We start from the raw sequence: 24714 nt of genomic DNA, 5'->3' as shown, positions 1-24714 counted from the left end.
CCCCCCTCTCCACCCCTCCTCCCCATCCCTCCCCCTCCCCCCTATTCCCCCCATCCCATCCCCCCCATCCCCCTCCCCCCATCTCATCCCCCCATCCCCCTCCCCCCATCTCATCCCCCCATCCCCCTCCCCCCATCTCATCCCCCCATCCCCCTCCCCCCATCTCATCCCCCCCTCCCCCTCCCCCCATCCCATCCCCCCCTCCCCCTCCCCCCATCTCATCCCCCCATCCCCCTCCCCCCATCCCATCCCCCCATCCCCCTCCCCCCATCCCCCTCCCCCCATCTCATCCCCCCCATCCCCTCATCCCCCCTCCCCTCCAACTTGATCTTTCTTCTGTTTCCCCCCTGATGGATGGGCCGTGACGGGTTCTTTTTTTTCTTGCGCCTGGTTGCCGGTATTCCCGCGGTTTCCCGCCTGCCCACCGGCCGGCGCCGAAGGGGTTAAAAGGTTTGTTGACAAGGCAGAAGGCCTCCCGCGCGTGCGCAGACAGCGCGCCGCCGAGGGTCGGGGAAGCGGCAGAGTCGCGCTCGCAGGGCGTTGGTGTCTCGGTTTTGCTGCGTGTCACGGATCGATTCAAACAACGGCGGCGGCGGCGGCGGGGAGGAGAGGAGAAAAGAACAAAAGCCAAACCCAGCCACCTCTCGCAGGAGAATGAGATTTGTCGTGCATGGGATTCCATAGATGGCTCTCGTAACGGTCCAGCGGTCTCCGACACCCAGCACCACCTCAAGCCCCTGCGTTTCGGTGAGTGGTTCCCCTCCCCTCCCCTCCCCTCCCCTCCCCTCCCCTCCCTAACCTAACCCTGTCAGCCCGCTGAGCGTCGTCCCCAGAAGGCGGCTCGCGGCGGGCGGGCGGGCGGGCGAGCGGGCGTCAGTGCGCCTGCGCGGCTCCGCTCCCGGCCGCGCGGCGTGGATACGTTGCCGGGTCCGACCGCGCGCACTGGGTTTGAAAATAAACGTTTTGGAACGTTAGGAGTCGGTTCTCCGCTGCAAAATGGGGGCGGGGCGGGGCGGGGCGGGGCGGGGCCGGGCCGGGAGGGGGGCGGGGTTATTGACTCGCGTTGGTTCTTGTTTTAATGTATTTAACCCCCCCCCCCCCCCCCCCCCCCCCCCGCCATTCGGTGGCTATTTAGGCGGCAATTTAAACCCTCACTCACTCGAGTTTCCTCTACGGTTCCTGGTTGTCAACGGATAGGCCCGACTTTCCTCTAATTGAAGTGATTTTATTGTTTATATTTTATATATTGTTTATATTTTATATATTGTTTATATATTTTATATATTATATATATATATATATATATACACGCCAGGTAGAGCGGGTATCTGCTCGCTAATCGCAAGTGCAGTGTTCCAATTTAGGATGTAAACTTCATTTGGTCGTCAGCAAGTTCCCCTTTTTTTTATTATATACATTTTTTTTTAAAAAAAAATAAATGAAAAAGGACAAAAGGAGAGAGCATGTTGTCCAAATGCGTCGCCTGTAACGGGATTAGTTATGGGGGGTGGGGGGTGGGGGTGGGGGGAATCGAACGTCCTGCAGCGCTGGGCTGGTGTTGGAAACCCGCTGCTGCCAACGCCATTGTGACCAGCGGCGTCCTTCCCGTAATTATGATGCTCCATTGTCATCTTGGGTGGGTGGGGTGGGGTGGGGTGGGGGGGAGGGGACGAGTGGGGGGACGGTGTGCGGGGAGGGGACGGGTGGGGGGACGGTGTGGGGGGAGGGGACGGTGGGGGGGAGGGGACGGGGGGACGGTGTGGGGGGAGGGGACGGGTGGGGGGGGGTGGGGGGACGGTGTGGGGGGAGGGGACGGGTGGGGGGGGGAGGGGACAGGGGGGGGGAGGGGACGGGTGGGGGGACGGTGTGGGGGGGTGGGGGGACGGTGTGGGGGGAGGGGACGGGACAGGGGGTGTGGGGGGGTGGGTGGGGGGAGACAGGGGTTGGTCCGTCTCTCTCTTTCCCCCCCCCCCCCTCCCTCCCTCCCAAATAGCAACCCTGGAAACCTTGAGCCCTTCTTTACACCTGTATTTGTTATTTGCTTGATCCTCCTTCGGAGAAAAGCCCCCCCCCCTGTTTTAATTTTTTTTTTGCAGTGTGTGGGTAAATTCCTAAATCGCAGTGGTCACAATCTGCTGGTGTCAGTTCATGTCTTCATCAGTCGTTAACACTTGGAACTGACCGTGTGGCCACTCCACAGGAGTTAGGTTCCTTCTCTCTCTCTCTCTCTCTCTCTCACACACACACACACACACACACACACACACACACACACACAGCCCCGTGAAGTGAGCACCTCTTGTAGGGAATATGGATTTGCAGGATTTGTCCCTCATTGTTTTAACATGTTCCAGAAGGACGTGTGGGCACATTGTAATGATACGGCTTTGAATTTATGTTTATTTTTTTGTTTTTATTTTTATATTTGAATGCCTGTCTGATCGTTGTCACACGATGCTTCCACATATAATTTCTTTTAATATTGCCAAATCACTTCAGTCAATGCAACGAAGTTAAAATTAAGACTTTATGCACGTCACTGGACAGAAATGATAAGGTAGTATTTCCTATCATGATTTCGTTTTCTGTCAATGTAGTTGTGTCAAGTTTCATTCAGTATAGAATCTAGAGTACAGTGTACATTTGGCTAAGTACATGTTGAAAATCTTTTAGTTGTAAATCTATACGCACTACATTTTAGATTTTTGATCTGCCTATTCCTTTTTTACAAATTACTTTACAGTTTTGCTACCAAATGAAACCTCCAATCCAGTGCTTAAGTGTTTGATTGTACTGAAGATTTAGATTGTTACATAAATAAATAAAGTCCTTGTAAGTAGAAACATACAAGTACCGCTGTAGAATTATCATCATATTGGCAACAAGACACTTTATGTATTTACAGTGCAATGCTCGATGTCTACTGACTAGTGTATAGTAAATTGGATTATAGGCAACAACACTTTATTGCAATCATACCTAGACTTGTGTTCCTATGAAGAGCAAGTATTTTAATCTGGATAACATTAGTTATTTTGGGTAGAACATCGCTGCATTAAATTTTCCTCCACCCATTTAGTTCCCTAAACTGCTTGCTTGGTTGTTCATTCTGCCAGCAGAACCTTTCCTGTGGCCTACTCAAAGGCACAGAGGATGTTTTGTATGTTTGTACTTACTTTCCAATGCAAACATGCTGACATGCAAGACTAGCTTAGTGTCTCTTTCATGGGTTGTTGCTGTAATTTGATTTTTGTCCCCACTCCTTCCAGTCTTAACGTGTCTTGTATGCTGGAGGAGGGGCAAAATGAAGAATAAAACAAATCCTCTCTCAATCTGTTGCCCTAGGCTTCTAAAGCCAGATTGGTCTTTTTATGTTTAAATCAGCCTGTAATAGGCCTACTGGGGAACAAAAGCCAAAATATATGCATAGGGCACGGCTTGGTATCAATCTGGATTAAGCGGAATTAAACATAAAAGTGCCTTAGGTGAAGGATGAGGGCCTACAGTTGAGCACAGCACCAAGGTTGAAAAGAGAAATACAGAAAGCAGTGATTAGGTGACACCAAGTTTCAGTTCTGTGCTTAATCAGATCTTGACCAACTCCCCCACCCCCAAAATATGCTGCTGTCAGCACGTAATTGATTACTTTTCAATCAGAGTAGTCCACATTATCCAAACTTGCCTGTATCTAAAATGTACTGTATTTTTTTCAATAACTTTAAATCTATTTAGGATTGTACTAAGCTTAAGTAGTTTTCTCTTGCTGTATAAGCATTTTGCATGAGCTCTAACTTGCGTTTTCAATAATGTGAAAAACATTTCAAAGGGTTTTCACCAAACTTCAGAAATTTTCTTGATTCTTTATCAAATTTAAGTTGGGTGTAGACATATGGGTTTACGTACCTATAGCACTAACTTATGAGCAATAATATAATGTTATTTTCATAAGATATTTGGATGGGTAATTTCTTATTTAAAAAGGTAGTAATTCAGCTTTGGGACCCTCCTTGCTAATTTGAGCTACATAGCTTTGGGGGAGAGGGCATGGGGGAAAGGTCAGTTTTTGAATTAAGGTTGGTCATTCACTGTATTTTAACACTGTAAATTAGCAGCTATAATTATTAAAGATTTTAAAGGAAGATACTTGACCATTTTTGTCACAATTACATTACAAGCTTGGTTCCAGAATATTGTTAGCAAATTTATACAAAGGCAAAAAAAAAAATCAGGATTTGCATAAAACAGGAAGTAACAGTTTTCAAGGATTAAAATAATAAATTAGTGCAGAACAACCTTGCATGGACTACGACTCAGTGTGTCTTTTTTGATCATCATACTCATTAAAATGTACTGCACTGTTCTATGTACATTTTTGATGATTTCCACAAGCTCTTTTATTAACATTTCAATGGGAGTTGAGTGAGAATTCCATTTTTCCATTCCTTTCTTAAAGGTGATGTATACCAATACATATACATAGATAAAAACAAAAAAACTGCGGATGCTGGAAATCCAAAACAAAAACAGAATTACCTGGAAAAACTCAGCAGGTCTGGCAGCATCGGCGGAGAAGAAAAGAGTTGACGTTTCGAGTCCTCATGACCCTTCGACAGAACTTGAGTTCGAGTCCAAGAAAGAGTTGAAATATAAGCTGGTTTAAGGTGTGTGTGTGGGGGGCGGAGAGATAGAGAGACAGAGAGGTGGAGGGGGGGGGTGTGGTTGTAGGGACAAACAAGCAGTGATAGAAGCAGATCATCAAAAGATGTCAATACATATACATATACCAGTTCTCAAGTAGCCAATTTTTTGTGTTTCCATCTATACATGGGAGTGTCATTGAGCCATCACAATAGAGTCCAAACCTGACCTTGCTTAATGCCAAAAATTACATGTATGAGTTGCTATCCCTTAATTGTGATCAAAAGTAAAACACTAGAACAACAAAGAACAAAGAAAAGTACAGCATAGGAACAGGCCCTCCAAGCCTGTGCCGATCATATTGCCTGTCAACTAAAACATTTTGCACTTCTGGGGTCTGTATCCCTCTATTCCCCGCTGAATTTTTTTCCTTCTCTATTCCAGAGAAATTTGAATGGTTTTGGTTCTGCCATTGACCAGCTGATATCACAGCATGGATATATTTACTTTCAAAGTATTGTTTGCATATCTAGCTTCAAAATGCTTATTGACCACAGATCCACGTGATGCATGGATATGCACACAAACATAGATGAAAATTAAATATACTGCTGATGGTATACTTTTAAGTTTATTTTAGTTGTTTTACAAACGAGTCAGTATTATCAATCACTGACGTTTGTTACAACAGGAACAAATGAGGATCTGACTACTGGTGGGATAGTGCATGAAAAGGTTTCAAATGATTAAGGCTTTTTAAAAATACCATTAGCAGCAGTATCCACATCTTGTAAGATAAAATGTCTGTGTAACCTTCCAAGAACTTCAAATGTTGCGCATTCTTGTGATTCGATGGATAAATGCACAATAGGAAACTAAATGTACAGACCAGGGAGGCCCAGAGTTCAGTCACTGGTTTTGCTGAGATGAGATGAGTACAAGTGTCCATTTAGATTCATGTTTGGGGGCAGTGGTGGTCAGAATGAAAAGGAGCCATATTTGACTTGAAACTTTAACTCTGTTTCCCTCCACATGCTGTCAGACCTGCTGATCATCTCCAGCAGTTTGTTTTTATTTTAGGCCTGCAGTGTTTGGCTGGGGCCTGGTCTCGTGGCAGTGAAATAAACTTGTAGTGTTTGTTGCCATCCGTGTGAATTTCCTAAGGAAGGGGTCTGGTCTCATCCTTAATGTACATGCTGTTTCACTGTCCGTGGTTAAACCTCACCCCAAGTGTATGTAGTGTAGCTGTGGTAATTTGATTATATTCTGAATAGCTTGGTTTGTGTTTGGTTGGAATGGGGTCAGTTTGGCCTGAGTGAGTGTACGGTGGGGCAGAGGAAGGTTAGCGGAATGTGCAGCTGAGGCCACAATCCAATCAGCCATGATCTTATTGAATGGCAGAGCAGGCTAGAGGGGCCAAATATCCTCCTCCTAATTTGTATGTTTAGCAGGAGGAGGAGGTGCTAGTCCAGTGTTTGTTATGATGCTGTTTTTTTTGTGTGCAGTCAGAGGAATTTCTGCTTCTTGATGTCTCTGCTTAAAATGATATCACCCATCATTCTTTGAGTTATTTGCCACTGTATTCTGCTGTGATGAATCTGGTCATTTATGTGCTGAGGAGTGGGCTGGAACGTCCTTTTTAAGGACCATTAATCAATACGATTGCAGATTAGAGTATATGTTTTGCTGTGAGTTGTGGAGGTTCTGGATGAATGGACAGAAATATAAAGAAAATGAGCTCATTGGAGTGTGATTTATAGGCGCAATTAAACCAGTCTGATACAGCTCTAAAAGGATTTGTTTATTTGGCAGCAAGCAAAATCCCAGTAAAGAAACTGACAACTTTGTTACATGCAATATATTGTGCATTAATGCTGGTAAAGATGGAGGAAATGAGCACACTCATTACAATGTTGAATATAGGATCTAATGAATTGTTCCAAATATAGAAGGATAATATCAGGTAGTGAGAAAAGGTTCTTTAGGGGAGTAACTATTGGAAGCTTAGTTTTTTTTAAAAAAACTGTTAGGTTTTTATTTATGCATTTTCAGTATTCATGATGGAGCCTTACCTGGTCAGCTGTGTACACTTTTATTTCCATGCAAGAAATAGCACTTCAGATATGGTCTAAATGCCCTTTGAAAAATAATTAGGAACAAAACTGGATCAGATATTCTGGCAGTGTGCGGGAAGCAATTTGGACCTAATGGCGACTTTACCATTACATCAGCGCGATTGACTGAAATCCTGATTTTGGCAGCAGTACACTGAGATGTACTTGGGCCTTTCTGGGGGAGTAAAGATCCACCTTGAGGCTTTACTGGATCCTATTTTAAGTTGGTCCGTGAGAATTGGGGAACATTCAACCTCTTAAAGGATCACCCACCCAAACCTGTCTCAAAGTTAAATCAAAGCAGGTAAAGCCATCCAAAGTTAAAAAGAAAATTCCATGTAATGCTGGTTGGCCTTGGAGTCACTCAGCTGCAAATAATGGCTTGAAACATGGACAAGTAGTTGGAAGATTTGTACCTGATGACCTTTTATGGACCTGGGCATGGCAGAGGTTCTCAAGGCAGCAACAGCGATGAAACTGACCAATTGTATTTTTCTCTGACTGACTAACTGCTAATGCTCCAAACAGGAACTTGCCTGTGCTGGCAGAACTTTCTTTCCACTTAGTGGTTTGCAAAGTTCTAACTCAGCTGCTGTCAGATATCCTGGCCACAATTTGCAATTTTCTATCAACTGCAAGTACGCAAGATAGATAATGAAAAGTAACCATAGTTGTCATTGTTGGCTGGTTTTATTTCCTGATCTGTAAATAGCTTGAAAGTAGTGATTCTTTAAATTGGAAAGAAAACATTTTGAACAAAAATGTTTACGCTTTAAAAGGTAATGGAATACAGTCAAATTTAGGCAAGCATACTCTGCAGTGACAGATCTTGTGTTCTGGATTTTCTGATTGGTCAGTTCTGTTTTGACTCTGCTGGAGTGACTTGGGTACTTTTTTTTATCTTGCTGCCACTCTTTTATGGCTTTCTCTTTGTTGCATTTTCTTTAGTTCCTTATTTCTTGTCTGTTGTCTCTTCTTGAAAATAGAAATAATGTGTCTTGGGCTCTCTGACTCAGATTGGACAGGAGTGCTGCTTAGACTGAGAAGAAACAATAATCATGGCTAAAGTTCACTCAAATGTATCCAGCAGAACAATTTTGTATGTTGTCCATCCAAAACACACTGAAACCTTTTTGAAACTGGATAGGATAAATGTTAACAGAAAAGTAGGTTTTTCCTTTTGCATGTGCTCACCTCTATTTCCTTAGTGTGAAACATTGGCACACTCAGGATCTGGCTGAATCTCAATTGTGCAGAAGGTCAATCTAAGATGTGATGAACTTCTAATAACAAGAAATAGTTTGCTTCTGGATTGGCTCAGTGAGCTAATGGACTCATTGTGTGGTACTGCACTGTGCAAGTCAGAAAGGTTCCGTCTCTGGTTGATATTGAGCTGAACCCATTTGAGACAGTGGGCATGGGTGCTACCATTCCTTAGTGCCTCGTCCTGAAGAGGAGATGGTCATATGTGATCATTTAGATATCAGTACATAGAAGTTAAAACTTAACTTTAGCCTTTGTTGTGATCTTCATGGAGACGGATAACTTGTAAGACACGATTTGAACTTCAGCAAAGCTCAATGCGTCTTCCAAGTGGTGTTCAACATGGAGGAGTACTGATTCATCATTTGAGAGTACTGATTCATCATTTGAGGAAGGACTGTAGGTATTAATCAGCAGGAGATTTCCTTGACTTGATGTCATGATGTAATAGATTCCGGAGTCAATGTTGAGGACTTCCAGGCAGAGCATACCTAGGGATGGTGGTGGAGGAGTCTGGCCAAAATGTATGATTCTCTGAGTATGATTACCATACGGCTGCTTGACCAGTCTGTGGTGGCTCTCCCAATTGTGGTGCATTCCTAGATGCTAGTGAAGAGGACTTGGCAAGTTTGACTCGGCTGACTGTGCCTTTGTCATGTCTGATGCCTGGGTTCATGCCCTAGTTTATCTGATTTTATTCTGTTATTTCTTCATTACAAATATCTCTGCACAGTTAACATGATGCTTCTGAACTTCACAGTTAGAGACTGTCTTGGAGGTAAAGAGCATCCATTCCAATGATGCCCAGACAGCTCCTAATTTTGAACAACTGCTAAACCTCACCAAAACAAAAACAGAATTACCTGGAAAAACTCAGCAGGTCTGGCAGCATCGGCGGAGAAGAAAAGAGTTGATGTTTCGAGTCCTCATGACCCTTCAACAGAACTAGTTGAATCCAAGGAGAGGGGTGAAATATAAGCCCTTATATTTCACCCCTCTCCTTGGATTCACCTAGTTCTGTTGAAGGGTCATGAGGACTCGAAACGTCAACTCTTTTCTTCTCTGCCGATGCTGCCAGACCTGCTGAGTTTTTCAGGTTAATTCCGTTTTGTTTTGGATTTCCAGCATCTGCAGTTTTTTGTTTTTATCTCTGTGCTAAACCTCACCAGCTCATTCTGCCATATTGTCTGTACAGAGGAATTTACACAGCCAGTGTGTCACCCGATGAAGCACTGAATGCTAATGATACTAAGGATTGAGTGGAGTAGAGGGAGTAAAGACTGCCTGTGGCTAAGGATCTGGATCCCGAGCTTTGTTTCAAAAAGAATAATTATTTTGGAGCATCAATCTTGCAGCCTAGGTTATGGTATTCAGACATCCAGAGTGGGGCTTGAACCGACAACTTTGACTCTGGCAAGAGCAGTAATTTTGAGCTAAAGCTGATTTTGACTGAAGAGAGATTGGGTTTGGTTGGCTATTTGTTATCACTAAAAGTTTTACCAGCAACCAGTGAACTTTTTTTTTTCCCCTGTGCTCACATTACAAGGAGTTTGTAGTATAGCTGGAGTTTGCTAGACACTCATTGCTCTGGTGAGTATGAGTTTCAAATTGTAGTGAATACAACTGTACTAATAGTTCCAGTGTGACCTTTTTTCAAAAACAATTTGACCCCTCATTTAACTTGTCTTGTGTAGAGATATGATACTAATTTTCTTCATTAGTTTTGCAATTGACTATTAATCATTTAGTTAACAAAATAATTAGTGTAAATCCCAGTTTCTTGATTGGCTGTAATACAGTTAATATTCTTCATCTGCTTGTGACCTGTCAATTTTTTCTTAGCTTTTATTTGTGGGTTAAAAATGAGTGTAGTTATTTTTGAGTGGTTTAGGTGCATGCAGCTTCCAGTGAAATTTTTGTACTGTGCTCGTGAAGGGTGTGCCACTTTGCCCTTCATTCCTGTTTCGAGGAGCTCAAACTCACCAGATTGTATGGGATCAGAATTGAGCACTGTGCCATGAATTAATTTATTTTTTAACAACTGTGCATAGGGGTTTTAAGAATCATAAATTCCTTTAGGAGTGCATATTTAGAATAGGATCTGTGGACAAGCTGGTAGAAAGAGAGAATTGCTTTTCACAGGATTCAATGTTGTAGGTATGCAATAACGTGTGGCCTTTTTAAAAAAAATGACATATTCTGTAAAGTTTTCTGCAGCTAGGACTTTAGTTCTCTGAGGGTTGCAGTTGCACCAACATTACAGTAATTTATGATATAAACTTTATTGAAATAACAGTTGAGAAGAAATTTTTGTTTCTGCATATTTCTCATTTTTGAACACAATACTACAGATTTTCCGATTTCTTTTTGGCTCCTCTGCCAGGCGCCAACAACAGCTTGTATTTATAAAGCGCCGTTAAATTAGTAAAATGTTTCCAGTAGCTTGCAAGGCTGCCAGAAGCCCACCAGAATCTTATCCCAGTTGTCATTCTTGAAGAGTGAGTCCAAATAGTGAGCTGGTAGTCTGTTTGACATGGAGAGGGAGATATCACAGCTGAGCCCAAACATGGGAAATTCTTTTGGGGTAATATAGCCTGTTTTTGATGCTGGCAGCACCATGTTGGATGAAATCAGTTGATCTCGTTCAAACTCACCACTAGCTTCCTGGTGCACTTGTCTTTGAATCACATCTGGCATGTTCACTTACTGAGTCGTCGGGGAATCCAGACACGCAGTTTCTATTTTGAAATTGGTTAACCTATGAGTGTATTTTGTTGTTCAGGCAAAATAATGCTCTATTTGGAATTGTATTACCTGCACATTTAAATGATGGGCTTTTTAATATGTTGCTTGCCCCTCCCTGCTTCATTTATCTCCTACAACATTCTGAGTTCTCTGCTGCTCTAATTCTGATTCCTGTGCATCTCAATATTCATCAGTACACAATTGGCAGCTGTGCTTTCAGCTGTCTAGGCCTTAATATTCAGAAATTCAACCCTGAACCGTTCTGTCTTTCTACCTCTCCCTCTTTCTTTAAAACCTCCTTTTGTCACCTTTCCCAATACCATCTTCTCGGGCTTGGTGCCGAATTTAGTTTGATAAGACTCCTGTGAAATGCTTAAGGGTGTTTTACTGTGTTAAATGACCTATATAAGTGCAAGTTGATGTTGCAGAATGTAAAAGTGGTTAGGATGATCTCATGTTTTCAGGAAGGGGAAAATAAAGAGCATAAGAAGGATTTGATTTATCAGTAAGTTATTGAAGTATAGTTTTTTTGCAAAGCTTGATGTAGAGTTGCACTTTATGAATAAGTCAAGCTGGGATTGGCCAAATATTAGATTTTCTTTTAATTATAAAATCTTGTTGAAGCTTTTCATCTTGCACTCATCAGGACAATTCACAAGAATATAGAGTAAGGGAAAACAAATTTACACTGTATGAGAAGAGAGTGCTGATTGGTTGGCAAATGGACTCTGGTAGAGGTGTTGCCACGGAGAATACACCAGTTGATGGTGACTGACAGTTAACTGCCAAGCATTGTTTGAAATTTAAACCAGGCAGTTTGACTGTGAATGGTCAAGGCATTTCCCTGAGGAATGAACCAGCGAATGGCTGTCACTTATTGTGCCTGTTTCAGCTAAACAAAATGTATGCACTACTAGGAGTGCCTCCACTCTCTCGGTCAATACCAGGTCTAGTATAGCCTGCTCTCTGATTGGCTCCAGAATCTGCTGTTCTAAGAAACTATCCCAAAAACATTCTAGGAACTCCTCATCTATGGTCCCTTTGTCCAGCTGATTTTTCCAGTCTATATGTAGATTACGTTTCTCCCAATTTTGATCATACGCCTTATCAGGTGCCCAAATGTAGGCACTTTAAGCAGAGGTCATAAGAACATAGAGCCAAGGGTGAGTAATTGCCAGTTATCCACTGAAACTGGAACATTAAGTTTTTAATGTGGTTCAGTGAAGGAAATCAACCTAATATATTCTGTAAAATTTACTTTTCAATTAATTTTGTGTCCCCTGGTCTTCCTTTATTAGTTCACTTTAAAGTAATCCATGTTCTTTTATATAAACTGTTAAGTTATATAAGCATTCTATCCAATATAGATAAAAATACACTAAGATAAAAGCAAAAATAAAAGCAAAAAACTATGGTTGTTGGAAATCCAAAACAAAAACAAAAATACCTGGAAAAACTCAGCAGGTCTGATAGCATCTAAGGAGAGGAATACAGTTAACGTTTTGAGTCCGAATGACTCTTCATCAGAACTAAGGAAAAATAGAAAAGGGGTGAAATATAAGCTGGTTTAAGGGGGGTGGAGCAGGTAGAGCTGGATAGAGGGCCAGTGATAGGTGGAGATTGCCAAAAGATGTCATAGACAAAAGGACAAAGAGGTGTTGACGGTGGTGATATTAGCATAGAAATGTGCTAATGGTGCCATTAAGGGTAGAAAGCAGAACGAGCAAGGTACAGATAGCCCTAGTGGGGGTGGGGTGGGGGGGAAGGGATCGAAATAGGCTAAAAGATAGAGATATAAAAATGGATGGGAATACATTTAAAAATAATGGAAATAGGTGGGAAAAGAAAAATATATATAAATTATTGGGAAAAGGGGGACCGGAAAGGGGGTGGGGACGGAGGAAAGAGTTCATGATCTATATTTGTTGAACTCAGTATTCAGTCTGGAAGGCTGTAAAGTGCCTAGTCAGAAGATGAGGTGCTGTTCCTCCAGTTTGCGTTGAGCTTCACTGGAACAATGCAGCAGGCCAAGGACAGACCTGTGGGTATGACAGCAGGGTGGTGTGTTGAAATGGCAAGCGACAGGGAGGTCTGGGTCATGCTTGCGGACAGACCGAAGGTGTTCCGCAAAGCGGTCACCCAGTCTGCATTTGGTCTCTCCAGTGTAAAGGAAACTGCATTGGGAGCAGCGAATGCAGTAGACTAAATTGAGGGAAGTACAAGTGAAATGCTGCTTCACTTGAAAGGAGTGTTTAGGCCCTTGGATGGTGAGGAGGGGGGAAGTAAAGGGGCAGGTGTTGCACCTTCTGTGGTTGCATGGGAGGGGGTTGAGGTGTAGGGGGTGATGGAGGAGTGAACCAGGATGTTCCAGAGGGAACGATCCCTGCGGAATGCCGCCGGGGGGGTGAAGAGAAGGTGTGTTTGGTGGTGGCATCATGCTGGAGTTGGCGGAAATGGCGGAGGATGATCCTTTGAATGCGGAGGCTGGTGGGGTGATAAGTGAGGACAATGGGGACCCTATCATGATTCTGGGAGAGGAAGGTGTGAGGGTGGATGTGCGGGAGATAGGCCGGACACAGTTGAGGGCCCTGTCAATCACCGTGGGTGGAAAACCTCGGTTAAGAAAGAAGGGACATGTCAGAGGAACTGTTCTTGAAAGTAGCATCATCAGAACAGATGCTACAGAGGAGAAGGAACTGAGAGAATGGGATGGAGTCCTTACAGGAAGCGGGGTGTGAGGAGCTATAGTCAAGGTATCTGTGGGAGTCAGTAGGCTTGTAATGAATATTGGTGGACAGTCTTATCACCAGAAATTGAGACACAGGTCAAGGAAGGGAAGGGAAGTGTCAGTGATGAACCGTGTGAAAATGATGGAAGGGTGGAAATTGGAAGCATAATTAATAAAAATTTTCCAGGTCCAGATGAGAGCATGAAGCGGCACAGAATGATGTGGCCACTTTATAGAATGAAAATGTCTTGCGACAGAAGACCCAGATCCCTTAGAGACTACTGAAAGACCTTGATGCCAAAATTACCAGTTTCCAGCAATTCATTCTAAGACAACAGCGTGCCCATTATGTGAAAATCAGCAGCATAGATGGAAACGCCCATGCATTTTGATATACCCAGCACCAAATGTTCAGATCATTCTGCATTTTTTGAATATCCAATTCAGTAGATGGAGAGGAAGATGATTTGTTGTGGAGGGATGATTATGAAACCATAAGTTCCATATCTGATCCAGAATGGGATCTTTGCGATGCTGCCATAGCCAAAGTATTTCCAAATGAATTCGATTAACTCTTTTTGCATTATTGCCAAAGGCTATGAATTTGATGGGTTTTTAAAACGTTATGATTTTGGTTCAAGCTATGCTAGTAGAGTTATTTCATTAAATAAAATGTGATGCATTGATGTAATTTTAATTACCAGCGTTGTATGTTTTTATTATTTCAAAATGGCAATCAGAAACACTAGCTGTTCACATTCTATACTCAGTGTATAAGTGAACCCTCAAGTTTGTAAGGACTTTTTGATGCTTCAAAGGCCGGCTTGTATGCAACCTGCAGTAATCTGTATTTCTCAATTCGTTAGAAGTCATTAGTTATAATTAGTGGATTGCATACTGCGCTTTTCGATTAAAATTACTGATAGAATAAAGTTTTATTATGGCTACTAACTGATCTGTCTCCCAGTTGATGCGATGCATTATTTGTTTATTAATGTAGTGAGTGGTGCATAGTGGCCACTCTGCTTGTCACCTCTTGTTTTCAGCTCTTATTGCTGGCTAGCTGTATAACTATTGAGAAAAAAAATGAGTTCGTAAGCCTCTCCTACCAGTACATAGGGCCTGATGATGAAGGGGCTATGTAGTGCCTCCCCATGGTGACATATGTCAGCTGGCTACCTGGCGGCCCCTGGCTAAACTACAGGGGACTCTGAGGAGACCTGGCCCTTAGGACGCGTGGTTATGCCCTGGTGCCCATAAACTAGACCCCCAGCTTTGGGTAAATAGGCCACCTGCCTTGTGAGTGTCTTAGGAGAGAAGAAGGCTGACAGAGTAAACCCTGACAGAAAATCAGGCAGCTTTCTGGCAACTCCTGCAGCAGAACTGGTACCAAACAGTACCAGTTTTGTCATTTCCTTTGGATAGTACTAGCAATGCTGAGAGGAGTTCCTGATGCTTGGGCAACTCAGGTCTCTTTGCCCAGGTCTGCATCCTGGAGAGGACATTCCATCTTTGTTGTTTACGTTGGCACAACATGAGAAGAAACAGTTACCGGTTATAAGCTCTCATTTGATTGGCATAGAGCACGAATGCCAGAGGTTACTTCACTGACACCAGCTAGAGCTCATCATTATCAGAAGTACCACCTTCAACAGTGTCCTCATCACCCCTAGCTCTTATAGCGCTGACTCTGACATTGACCACTCCCTGGTGTGTAGCAAGATCAGGCTTCAGCCAAGGAAACTATACCACTTCAAGAAGAAAGGTTGTCCTCAGATCAACACTTGCTATACCACTGACCCAGAAAGGAGTCAGGAGCTCTTCAACATCCTCGATCCAGGGTCTTTTGGACAACAATGCCCAAAGCCAAAATGTGGTATCAAAGAGGGATAATTTGCGCAAGGCCTTCTATAACTCTGGTCTCACTGTGTACAGGAAAGGAGATCTGAGGAATGCTGACTGGTTTAAAGCTTATTGGACTGAAATGGAGCCAGTTGGTTACGAGGAGAGCTCTCATGAACTACAAGCCAGTCTCTAGCAAACAAAATCTGGATGCTCTCAAATGTCAGCAGACTGCTCGGCACTGAAACAATCAATGCTGGTTGAAACTATATATGCTGTTGCAATGTGCTGCTGAACCTGGGGATGCTAGAGGGATGGATGAAGGAATCAAGAAAACAATTGGTCCAGCAGCAACCAAATCAACCCCTTTGAAGACAAGGCAAAGATGATCATCACTGAACCGAGCAAGCAGATGGAAAGCGGATGGAGCACTATCTCGATCTCAAGGCAACGGAGAATATTGTCACTGAAGAAGTTCTCAGCACTATTCCAGACTTTCCTGTCATGGAGGAGCTAGACAGCAATCCCACCATAGTAGAGCTCAACAATGTCATTGACCATCTTGCCAATGGTAAAGTCCCTGGAAATGATGGCATTTCATTGCAATCATCAAGCATGGAAACCCAGCATTGCTGCATGAATGCCTTTGTCCCTGCTGGAAGAAAAGATTTGTGCCTCAAGGCATGCATGCTGCAAAAATGGCTTGTTCAAAAATAAAAGAGATTGCAGTAACTGTAACAATTATTGAGGCATCTCCTTATTAAGTGCTCACATTGCTCTGACCAAATTGCAGACCTGGCATCATGCATCTACCCTGAGTTAGAATGAGGCTTCAGAGATGGCATTATTTTTTCACTTCAGCAATTACAGGAGAAGTGCCATGAACAGCACAGACCACTCTACGTTGCCTTTATAAACCTCACCAAGGCTTTCCATCTTACCAGCAGAGATGGACTTTTTAAACGGCTGTGCAAAATAGGCCTGAACTCCTGGATATCATTTCTTTCCATGAGAACATGTACGGTTTTGCCTGTTACAATGGTGCATCATTGGAGGCTTTCAGGATCAGCAGTGGAGTAAAGCAGGGCTACATCGTGGCACCAGTTCTCTTTGGTATATTTTTCTCCGTGTTACCATTGTATGCTTTTGGTGACTCAAATGAGGGTGTCTACCTGCACCCCAGAGTTGATGGCAAACTGTTCAACTTGGCGAGACTGTGCATCAAGATGAAAGTGCGTAATGTCATAGTCAAAGAATTATAGAATCGTTACAGCACAGAAGAAGGCCATTTGACCCATCCTGTCCATGACGGCTCTTCTAAGGAGCAATTCGCATACCACCACTACCTCACTTCATCTCTACATACCTGCACACACCTCCCTTTCAGATATTTAGAAAATGTAGAAAAAGTTACAGCACTGAAGGAGGCCACACTACCCATTGTGTCTGCATTGGCTGAAAAATGAGCCACCCAGTCTAATCCCATTTTCCAGCACTTTGTAGTCCTAGAGGTTATGGGACTTCAGGTGCATATCCAGACACCTTATAAATGAGTTGGTGGTTTCTATCTCATCTAGCCTTTCAGACCATGAGCTCCAGACCCTTCCCACCCTGTGGGTGAAAATCATCTCCTCTCTAAGTCTCTAGCAATCATTTAGATCTGTGCTGCCTAATTGCTGTCCTCTCTGCCAAGGGAAACAACAGATCCTTTTCAACCACTCTATCCAGGCCTCTCACAACCTTATACACCCCCATCAAATCTCCCCTCAGCCTCCTCTGCTCCAAGGAAAACAACGCCAGCTTATCGAATCTTTCCTCTTGGTGCAATCTTCCAGACCTGGCAACATCCTTGTAAATCACCTCTGTACCCTCTCTAATGCAGTTACATCCTTCCTGTAATGAGGTGACCAGAACTGCACGCAGTACTCAAGTTGGGCCCTAACTAGTGTTTTATATAACTCCAGGATAACATCCCTGCTGTTGAATTCTATGCCTCAGTTAATAAAGGAAAGTATTCAATATGCCTTCTTAACCACCTTATTGAACTGTCCTGCTACCTTCAGGGATCTGTGGACGTGCACTCCAAGGCCCACCACTTCCTGTACACTTCTGTGTCCTCATTTATTGTGTATTCCTTTGCCTTGTTTGACCTTCTCAGATGCATCACCTTGCACTTCTCCAAGTTCAATTCCATTTGTCATTTTTCTGCTCACCTGACCAATCCATTGATAGCTTTCTGCTGTCCACAGCTTCCCTCCTCACTATCAACCTTGCGGCCAATTTTTGTGGCCTCTGAAAACTTTTGATCATGCCCTCTACATTTTAAGTGCACCACAAAAAGCAAGAGACCCAGCACTGAGCCATGAGTTGCTATTTGCTGAAGGCTGGCATCCCATACTGAAGTTCTCCTATAACAAAACAAAAACAGAATTACCTGGAAAAACTCAGCAGGTCTGGCAGCATCGGCGGAGAAGAAAAGAGTTGACGTTTCGAGTCCTCGTGACCCTTCGACAGAACTTGAGCTCGAGTCCAAGAAAGAGTTGAAATATAAGCTAGTTTAAGGTGTGTGGGGTGGGGGGAGAGAGAGGGAGAGAGAGAGAAGTGGAGGGGGGTGGTGTGGTTGTAGGGACAAACAAGCAGTGATAGAAGCAGATCATCAAAAGATGTCACCAACAATAGAACAAAAGAACAAAGAGGTGTTAAAGTTGGTGATATTATCTAAACGAATGTGCTAATTAAGAATGGATGGTAGGGCACTCAAGGTATAGCTCTAGTGGGGGTGGGGAGAGCATAAAATATTTTAAAATACTTAAAAATAATGGAAATAGGTGGGGAAAGAAAAATCTATATAATTTATTGGGGAAAAAAACAAAAGGAAGGGGGAAACAGAAAGGGGGTGGGGATGGAGGAGGGAGCTCAAGACCTAAAGTTGTTGAATTCAATATTCAGTCCGGAAGGCTGTAAGGTGCCTAGTCGGAAGATGAGGTGTTGTTCCTCCAGTTTGCGTTGGGCTTCACTGGAACAATGCAGCAAGCCAAGGACAGACATGTGAGCAAGAGAACAGGGTGGAGTGTTAAAATGGCAAGCGACAGGGAGGTTTGGGTCATTCTTGCGGACAGACCGCAGGTGTTCTGCAAAGCGGTTGCCCAGTTTACGTTTGGTCTCTCCAATGTAGAGGAGACCACTTTGCAGAACACCTGCGGTCTGTCCGCAAGAATGACCCAAACCTCCCTGTCGCTTGCCATTTTAACACTCCACCCTGCTCTCTTGCCCACATGTCTGTCCTTGGCTTGCTGCATTGTTCCAGTGAAGCCCAACGCAAACTGGAGGAACAACACCTCATCTTCCGACTAGGCACTTTACAGCCTTCCGGACTGAATATTGAATTCAACAACTTTAGGTCTTGAGCTCCCTCCTCCATCCCCACCCCCTTTCTGTTTCCCCCTTCCTTTTGTTTTTTTTCCAATAAATTATATAGATTTTTCTTTTCCCACCTATTTCCATTATTTTTAAGTATTTTGAAATATTTTATGCTCTCCCCCACCCCCACTAGAGCTACACCTTGAGTGCCCTACCATCCATTCTTAATTAGCACATTCGTTTAGATAATATCACCAACTTTAACACCTATGTGTTCTTTTGTTCTATTGTTGGTGACATCTTTTGATGATCTGCTTCTATCACTGCTTGTTTGTCCCTAAAACCACACCACCCCCTTCACTTCTCTCTCTCTCTCTCTCTCTCCCCCCCACCACACACCTTAAACCAGCTTATATTTCAACTCTTTCTTGGACTCGAACTCAAGTTCTGTCGAAGGGTCATGAGGACTCGAAACGTCAACTCTTTTCTTCTCCGCCGATGCTGCCAGACCTGCTGAGTTTTTCCAGCTAATTCTGTTTTTGTTTTGGATTTCTAGCATCCGCAGTTTTTTTGTTTTTTTTCTCCTATAACAGTTTGTAGATCAATTTCCTGGATCCACAAGGGGTTTGGACTGACAATCCGCTCCAGGAAGACCAAAGTTATGGGTCAGGGTGTAGAGGCTCCATCTTCCATCAGCATTTGACAACCATTCTGGAGGTCGTTGATAGCTTCACATACCTTGAATCAACAGCTACCAGCAACCTGTTCCTTGAAATCAGCACCAGAATTGCCAAGGCCGCAGCTGTCATGTCAAAGTTGAGTGTAGACTAACAGCGCACTAACCAAAAATACAAAGCTGCATGTGTCCCAGGTTTGTGTTCTCAGCACCCACCTTTACAGCAGTCAGGCATGGACAATTTAAGCAAGCTAAGAAAAGTGGCTGAACAACTTGCACTCCGTTGGCTCTGATGAGTAGTGGGCATCTCCTGGCACGACAAAATGCCAAATATGGAAGTACACCAGTGTGCAGGAATCCTCCAGCACACTTGCCCTCTTGAGTCAGCAGTGAATCTGTTGGCTGAGTCATGTGAACCGAATGGATGTGTGTACTACGGCAAGCTTGCTATCGGTACGAGGCCAACAGATCAACCACATTTGCAATACAACGATGTTTGCAGGCAAGACATGCAGTTGACTGGGGCTAGAGTAGATGCATAGGAAGCTCTCGCTTCTGACCAAAATGATGGAGGCAAGCAGTCAGGAAGGGTGTGGAAAAAGCAGAGGGCAAAAGATGTGACCAGATGCGGAAAAGAGAGCCTGCTGGAAGGATAAACCACCTGTTGACCTCAGGGCAAAGCTATTCATCTGTGCCAGCTGTGGAAGGGACTCCTTTTAATTTGGCTGTTGTACAGCTCCAGTGCAGCTCTACTTCAAGCTAAACTCTGTGTACTTGCACCTGCTGCAATCTCGGATCCTGTTGTGTTGTGTTCTGTTGTGTTCCCTAACTTCAGTTCTGCTTCCTGCTGCTCTCTGCCGAAAACGATGTCCTTTAACATAAAATTTGGCTTCAGCAGATTTAAATGTGTTTAAATTTCACTAATACCAAATGCATATAATAACCGAATAGCAATCAGAGGTGGGAAGCCATTTAACTTTCTGCATACTCTTTGTGCTGAGGTCAGTTACAGTGCTCATACAGTTGCCCTGATTGATCAGGTGACAACCACAGTAAGAACCAAACAGGGGATCTTTCTATTCGGTGAATCAACACACTTGAGGTATTGAGAGATTTTGTAATGTTTTCACATGCATCCTTCCACTGTCATAGAATGCCACACCGTCTATTTTGACTTACAGCAGCCTAGAAACAAAACACCAGTGGCTTGGGTTTAACCAGTTATTTTTGCATATCCTGTTCCGTCCTCTTGAAAATCTCTGGTTACAAAATGGCCCTAAGAAAATAAGCAAATTTGAAGTTCCAAATATGTTACATTTTTTTAATAGCCACTGGCTGGAATATGTTGTGTAATAAGTCTAAAGTTCTGTGGCATGACAAAGAAAACATGGAAAGTATTTAATAGAAAATGCAGTGCTCCATGCCTTAAAGAAAAAGAGTCTTTAGATTTTTGCAGACAATCAGATATTTCCCCACAGAGAAAATCTGACATGATTCCATAGAGCTTCAGCACACTGGTACCATTATTATAATTGTAGATTCCAAACTGGATACCTTGCAGATTGGTGCGCTGTCCAATAATCTAATACACAGTTGGTTGAATTCATTAGACCAAGGAACAATCTGTTTTCTTTCTTAAAACATGCAAATTGTCAAAACAATTACTGTCGTGTGAACAGGAAAACTGATTTGAAATCACCCAGTGCCATTTAAAAGTTCCTAATGCCTATACAAAAGCAAGGACTTGCAGTTGTATCTTCCCTTCTGTGGTGGTTTGAATCCATGCTCTCGAGCGTAAAAAGACATACTACAACTCTGTCCCCTCAAGTGTTTGCAGTTACCTTTTGCTACTGTTTGAATGCACAAGTTATTTACTTATTTATGCCTGTTATACTTTAGTGGCTGTAGTTCCTCCTAGTTTGTGTTTATTGTGGTCTTACAAACTGCAGCACAATTTCCTGTCACACCTAAGGCACCTGCATAATCCTAGCCTTTGTACTATACTGTTCAAACAGATCAGTAACATGCCATTACTGTGTAAATGATATGGATAGATTTGGCTTTCTGTAAAAGAAGCAAAATAATGAACACACATTATTTGTGTAGATGTTTTGTGTGAACGTAAAGTGTTTTTTATAATTAAGCGATGGTGTACCCTTTTTGTGTAAACAGATATAGCCTAATGTGCAGGTGCCAGATTTTAAATTTGTTTTGTCTTGAGCTTGAATAATCATGAATTTAATTCTCCTACTCCCTTGTTAGTGCTTCCTACAGGTACTTCTATGCTTAATATGATGAAATCAAATGCAGTTATAAGCCTTTTGGAGGTAATTCAAAATTTGGTTAATGCAATTCTTTTTCAACTTTGAAAGCTTAAAAAATGTTGACCGCAAAATAAGTCGCATCAATATTAAAGACTTGATGGTTATTTTGTTTCAAATGAAACATTTTCAATGTGTTGTTGCTCATGAACTTGAACTTAAAAAGGGGTAAGTAGTCAGGTCACCGCCTCCACTTTACTAAATCATGGGAATGGAGGCCAAATATCCTGGAACTTTGATCCAGCGGGAGAGAAAATATGATTCTGGCTGAGAAGGCTATGTTCGAAAACACATTAATCCTTGCTCAAACAATAGCCGCTGTAGTTTATTACAACACTGAAATATGCCAGTTTGTAAATCTTATAACATTGAGCAATCCACCCACTGACAGGTTAAAAATCAACATAAAATAATGTTGAAGGGTAGAAAAACAGAGCCAGAGCACAGTTATAAATTACTGTGATTTAATCGTTGTTGGGTTGTGAGTGTCGCTGGCAAGGCTAGTATTTATCGCCCACCCCTAATTGCTCTTGGGAAAGTTGTCGTGAGCCACCTCCTTCAGCCACTGCAGTCCCTGTGGTGTAGGAATACCCACAGTGCTGTCAAATAATGAGTTTCAGGATTTTGACCCAGTGACAATGAAGGAATGGTGATATAGTTCTAAGTCAGAATAGTATGTGGCTTAGAGGGGAACTCAAGTGCTGGTCTTCCCATGCATCTGCTTCCCGTCTTTCTCCGTGATAGAGGTTGTGGGTTTGGAAAGTGCTAACGAAGAAGCCTAGGTGAGTTGCTGCAGATACATCTTGCATAGTGGGAGCATTGCATACCATCTACGTCGGTGGTGGAAGGAGTAAAGTTTTAAGGTGGCGGATGGACTGCCCATCAAGCTGCTTTGCCCTTCATGATGTTGGGCTTCTTGAGCGTTGATGGAACTGCAATTGTCCAGGCAAGCGGAGAGGATTCCATTGCAATCCTGACACGTGGCTTGTAGATAATGGACAAGTTTTGGGGAGTCACGATCTAAGTTACTCACCACAGAATTCCCAGCCTCTGACCTGCTCTTGTAACCACAGCATTTATGTAGCTGGTCAAGTTAAGTTTCTGGTCAGTGGTAACCCCCGGAATGTTTATGTAATTTTCCTTAACATCAACTGAGCATCAACTGCAAATATTGTAGACTGGTTTGAATCTGTTCGGTTTGAAACCTGAGTTAGTCATTATAATAGTACAACACTGTACAAAAGTTCTGGAAGAATCTCATCCTGTTTAGTTCAAAATGTCACACATGTGTTAGCTTATGGCCAGGCTTAAATTTGCCTGCACAAAGATGAACATTGTAAATCTTTCTATCAACTTTCTATGACACATTGAGTCATGAATGAAATAAAAAATTTTTCAGGTTGCCAAGTAGTTGGGACTCCACAAAATGAGGTGGTTTTGCATGTTTTATTTTCTCCCTTTTCCTTTTTTGATAATTTTTAATAGGGTACAATTCTATGAAGTGTGGGTAGTGATTACTATTTGCTATCTTACTCAAATGTCTAATTTCCAAACATGAACCTTGATTAGAGTGACTTATCAACAAACTATTCAAACATGAGGCACATTGCAATCAAAATTACTTGTTTTATCACTGGTGTACACTTCGAGCAGAGATCCCTGGATCATAATCCAATCTAACCCTAGGCATTTAGACCCAAGTACAATGTCCTTACTACCATTCTCACTGAAATCACCCAACTCACCACAGACAACTCTCATCGACCTGTCTGGTCCATGGTGCTCAAGTACTAAACAGTTAGGTTAGCTGTAAAATGCCAAATGTGTGGCCCTGTCCATCATGATGAGCTTTGGAATGCTAGGTTAGTGTCTGGAATAATTATTTGTAGGACTTGGTCATTGTTGACAAGTAAACTTTTTCCTGTAAGCCCTTGTCCTATGTATTTGTTATTAATACTGAAGAGCCTGGAGGCTACCAGCTACAGTAATTTGACATCTGTTTCTTTTGTGCATGTCTGCTCATCTCAGCAAGGGAAATGATGGTGTTAGGGTTAGTGGAATATTCTTCATGTTTGTCCTTAGTAATACTGTTGTCTTGTCAAGCATGATGAAACAGGCTAATCAAGTGCAGAATTCTTTCTTCATTACTTGACAATACCATCTCAATTCATAACTTTGGGGTTTACAATGAGCCATACCAGACAAAGTTATTTCAAAGCCCAATTTTATTCCCATATCCTCCTTTCTGAAAGGATTGGTTTCTTTATTGAGTACAGTTCAATAGCTAGCAGCTGTGCTCCTGTACCTTGCCCAAAAGTGCCCATTATGACTTTACTCATGTTACTATTTTTAACATTTGCAATGTGCAAAGGCTGAATCACTTGAACTATCACAGCCAAGCCCAAGCTTCTCATCCAATATCCACAGATGTGAGCTTTCAGGCTGATTTAAGGTTTTCTCTCTCCCACTTAGGGATTCTGCAATCAACCTTACTGATACCACCACTGCTCTGAGATCAGTTAACTTAGGAGTAGCCAAAGTTTTGTGATAGTTTTGCGCAGTGTTGCAACAATGAGAGCATGCAACTTTGTTTACTTTGGGTAAATATTTCAGATTGTCATTTATCTGCAGTGATGCTAGCACAAAAAAGAGAAACTTAATTGTAGTTTGAAGTGTTTAAAAATTTTAACCAGCATACTATTGACTCTTTGTTCTTGGAACAAGCTTTCCAACCTTCTTAAAGCTTATGTCCCTTATTCTTCAAATCACTTTTATTTTTCATTTGTTTAAGGCATTGCTGGCGTTCCCAGCCTTTATTGCCCATTAAATGGTAGAGGTGAGCCACCTTCATGAACTGCCACAGTCCATTTGATGAAGATCCTCCTACAGTGTTGTTAGTTAGGGAGTTCCAGGATATTGACCCAATGACCATGAAGGAATGGCAGTATATTTCCAAGTCAGGATGGGGTGATATGTCATTAGTTATACGGAGTTCATATTTGTTCAGCAAAATATCTTTTCAAAGTA

The 24714-nt window shown here is 42.7% G+C and overlaps 1 protein-coding gene across 2 annotated transcripts in view; it reads left to right on the top strand.

The window, feature by feature from the left end:
- The first annotated feature begins 500 nt into the window (after positions 1-500).
- ssh2a (slingshot protein phosphatase 2a) overlaps positions 501-24714 on the top strand; it is a 178571-nt gene continuing 154357 nt past the window's right edge. For both annotated transcript variants that reach the window (XM_041198101.1, XM_041198100.1), the window contains exon 1: positions 501-747. In XM_041198101.1, coding sequence (XP_041054035.1) covers positions 685-747 — 63 coding nt within the window. In that variant the 5' untranslated portion in view covers positions 501-684. The remainder of the gene's footprint in view (positions 748-24714) is intronic.

Source organism: Carcharodon carcharias, chromosome 10, assembly GCF_017639515.1.
Source record: "Carcharodon carcharias isolate sCarCar2 chromosome 10, sCarCar2.pri, whole genome shotgun sequence".
In the NCBI taxonomy this organism is placed as follows: domain Eukaryota; kingdom Metazoa; phylum Chordata; class Chondrichthyes; order Lamniformes; family Lamnidae; genus Carcharodon; species Carcharodon carcharias.
The sequence above is the reverse complement of the archived record's forward strand: the minus strand, read 5'-3'. Positions and strand labels throughout refer to the sequence as shown.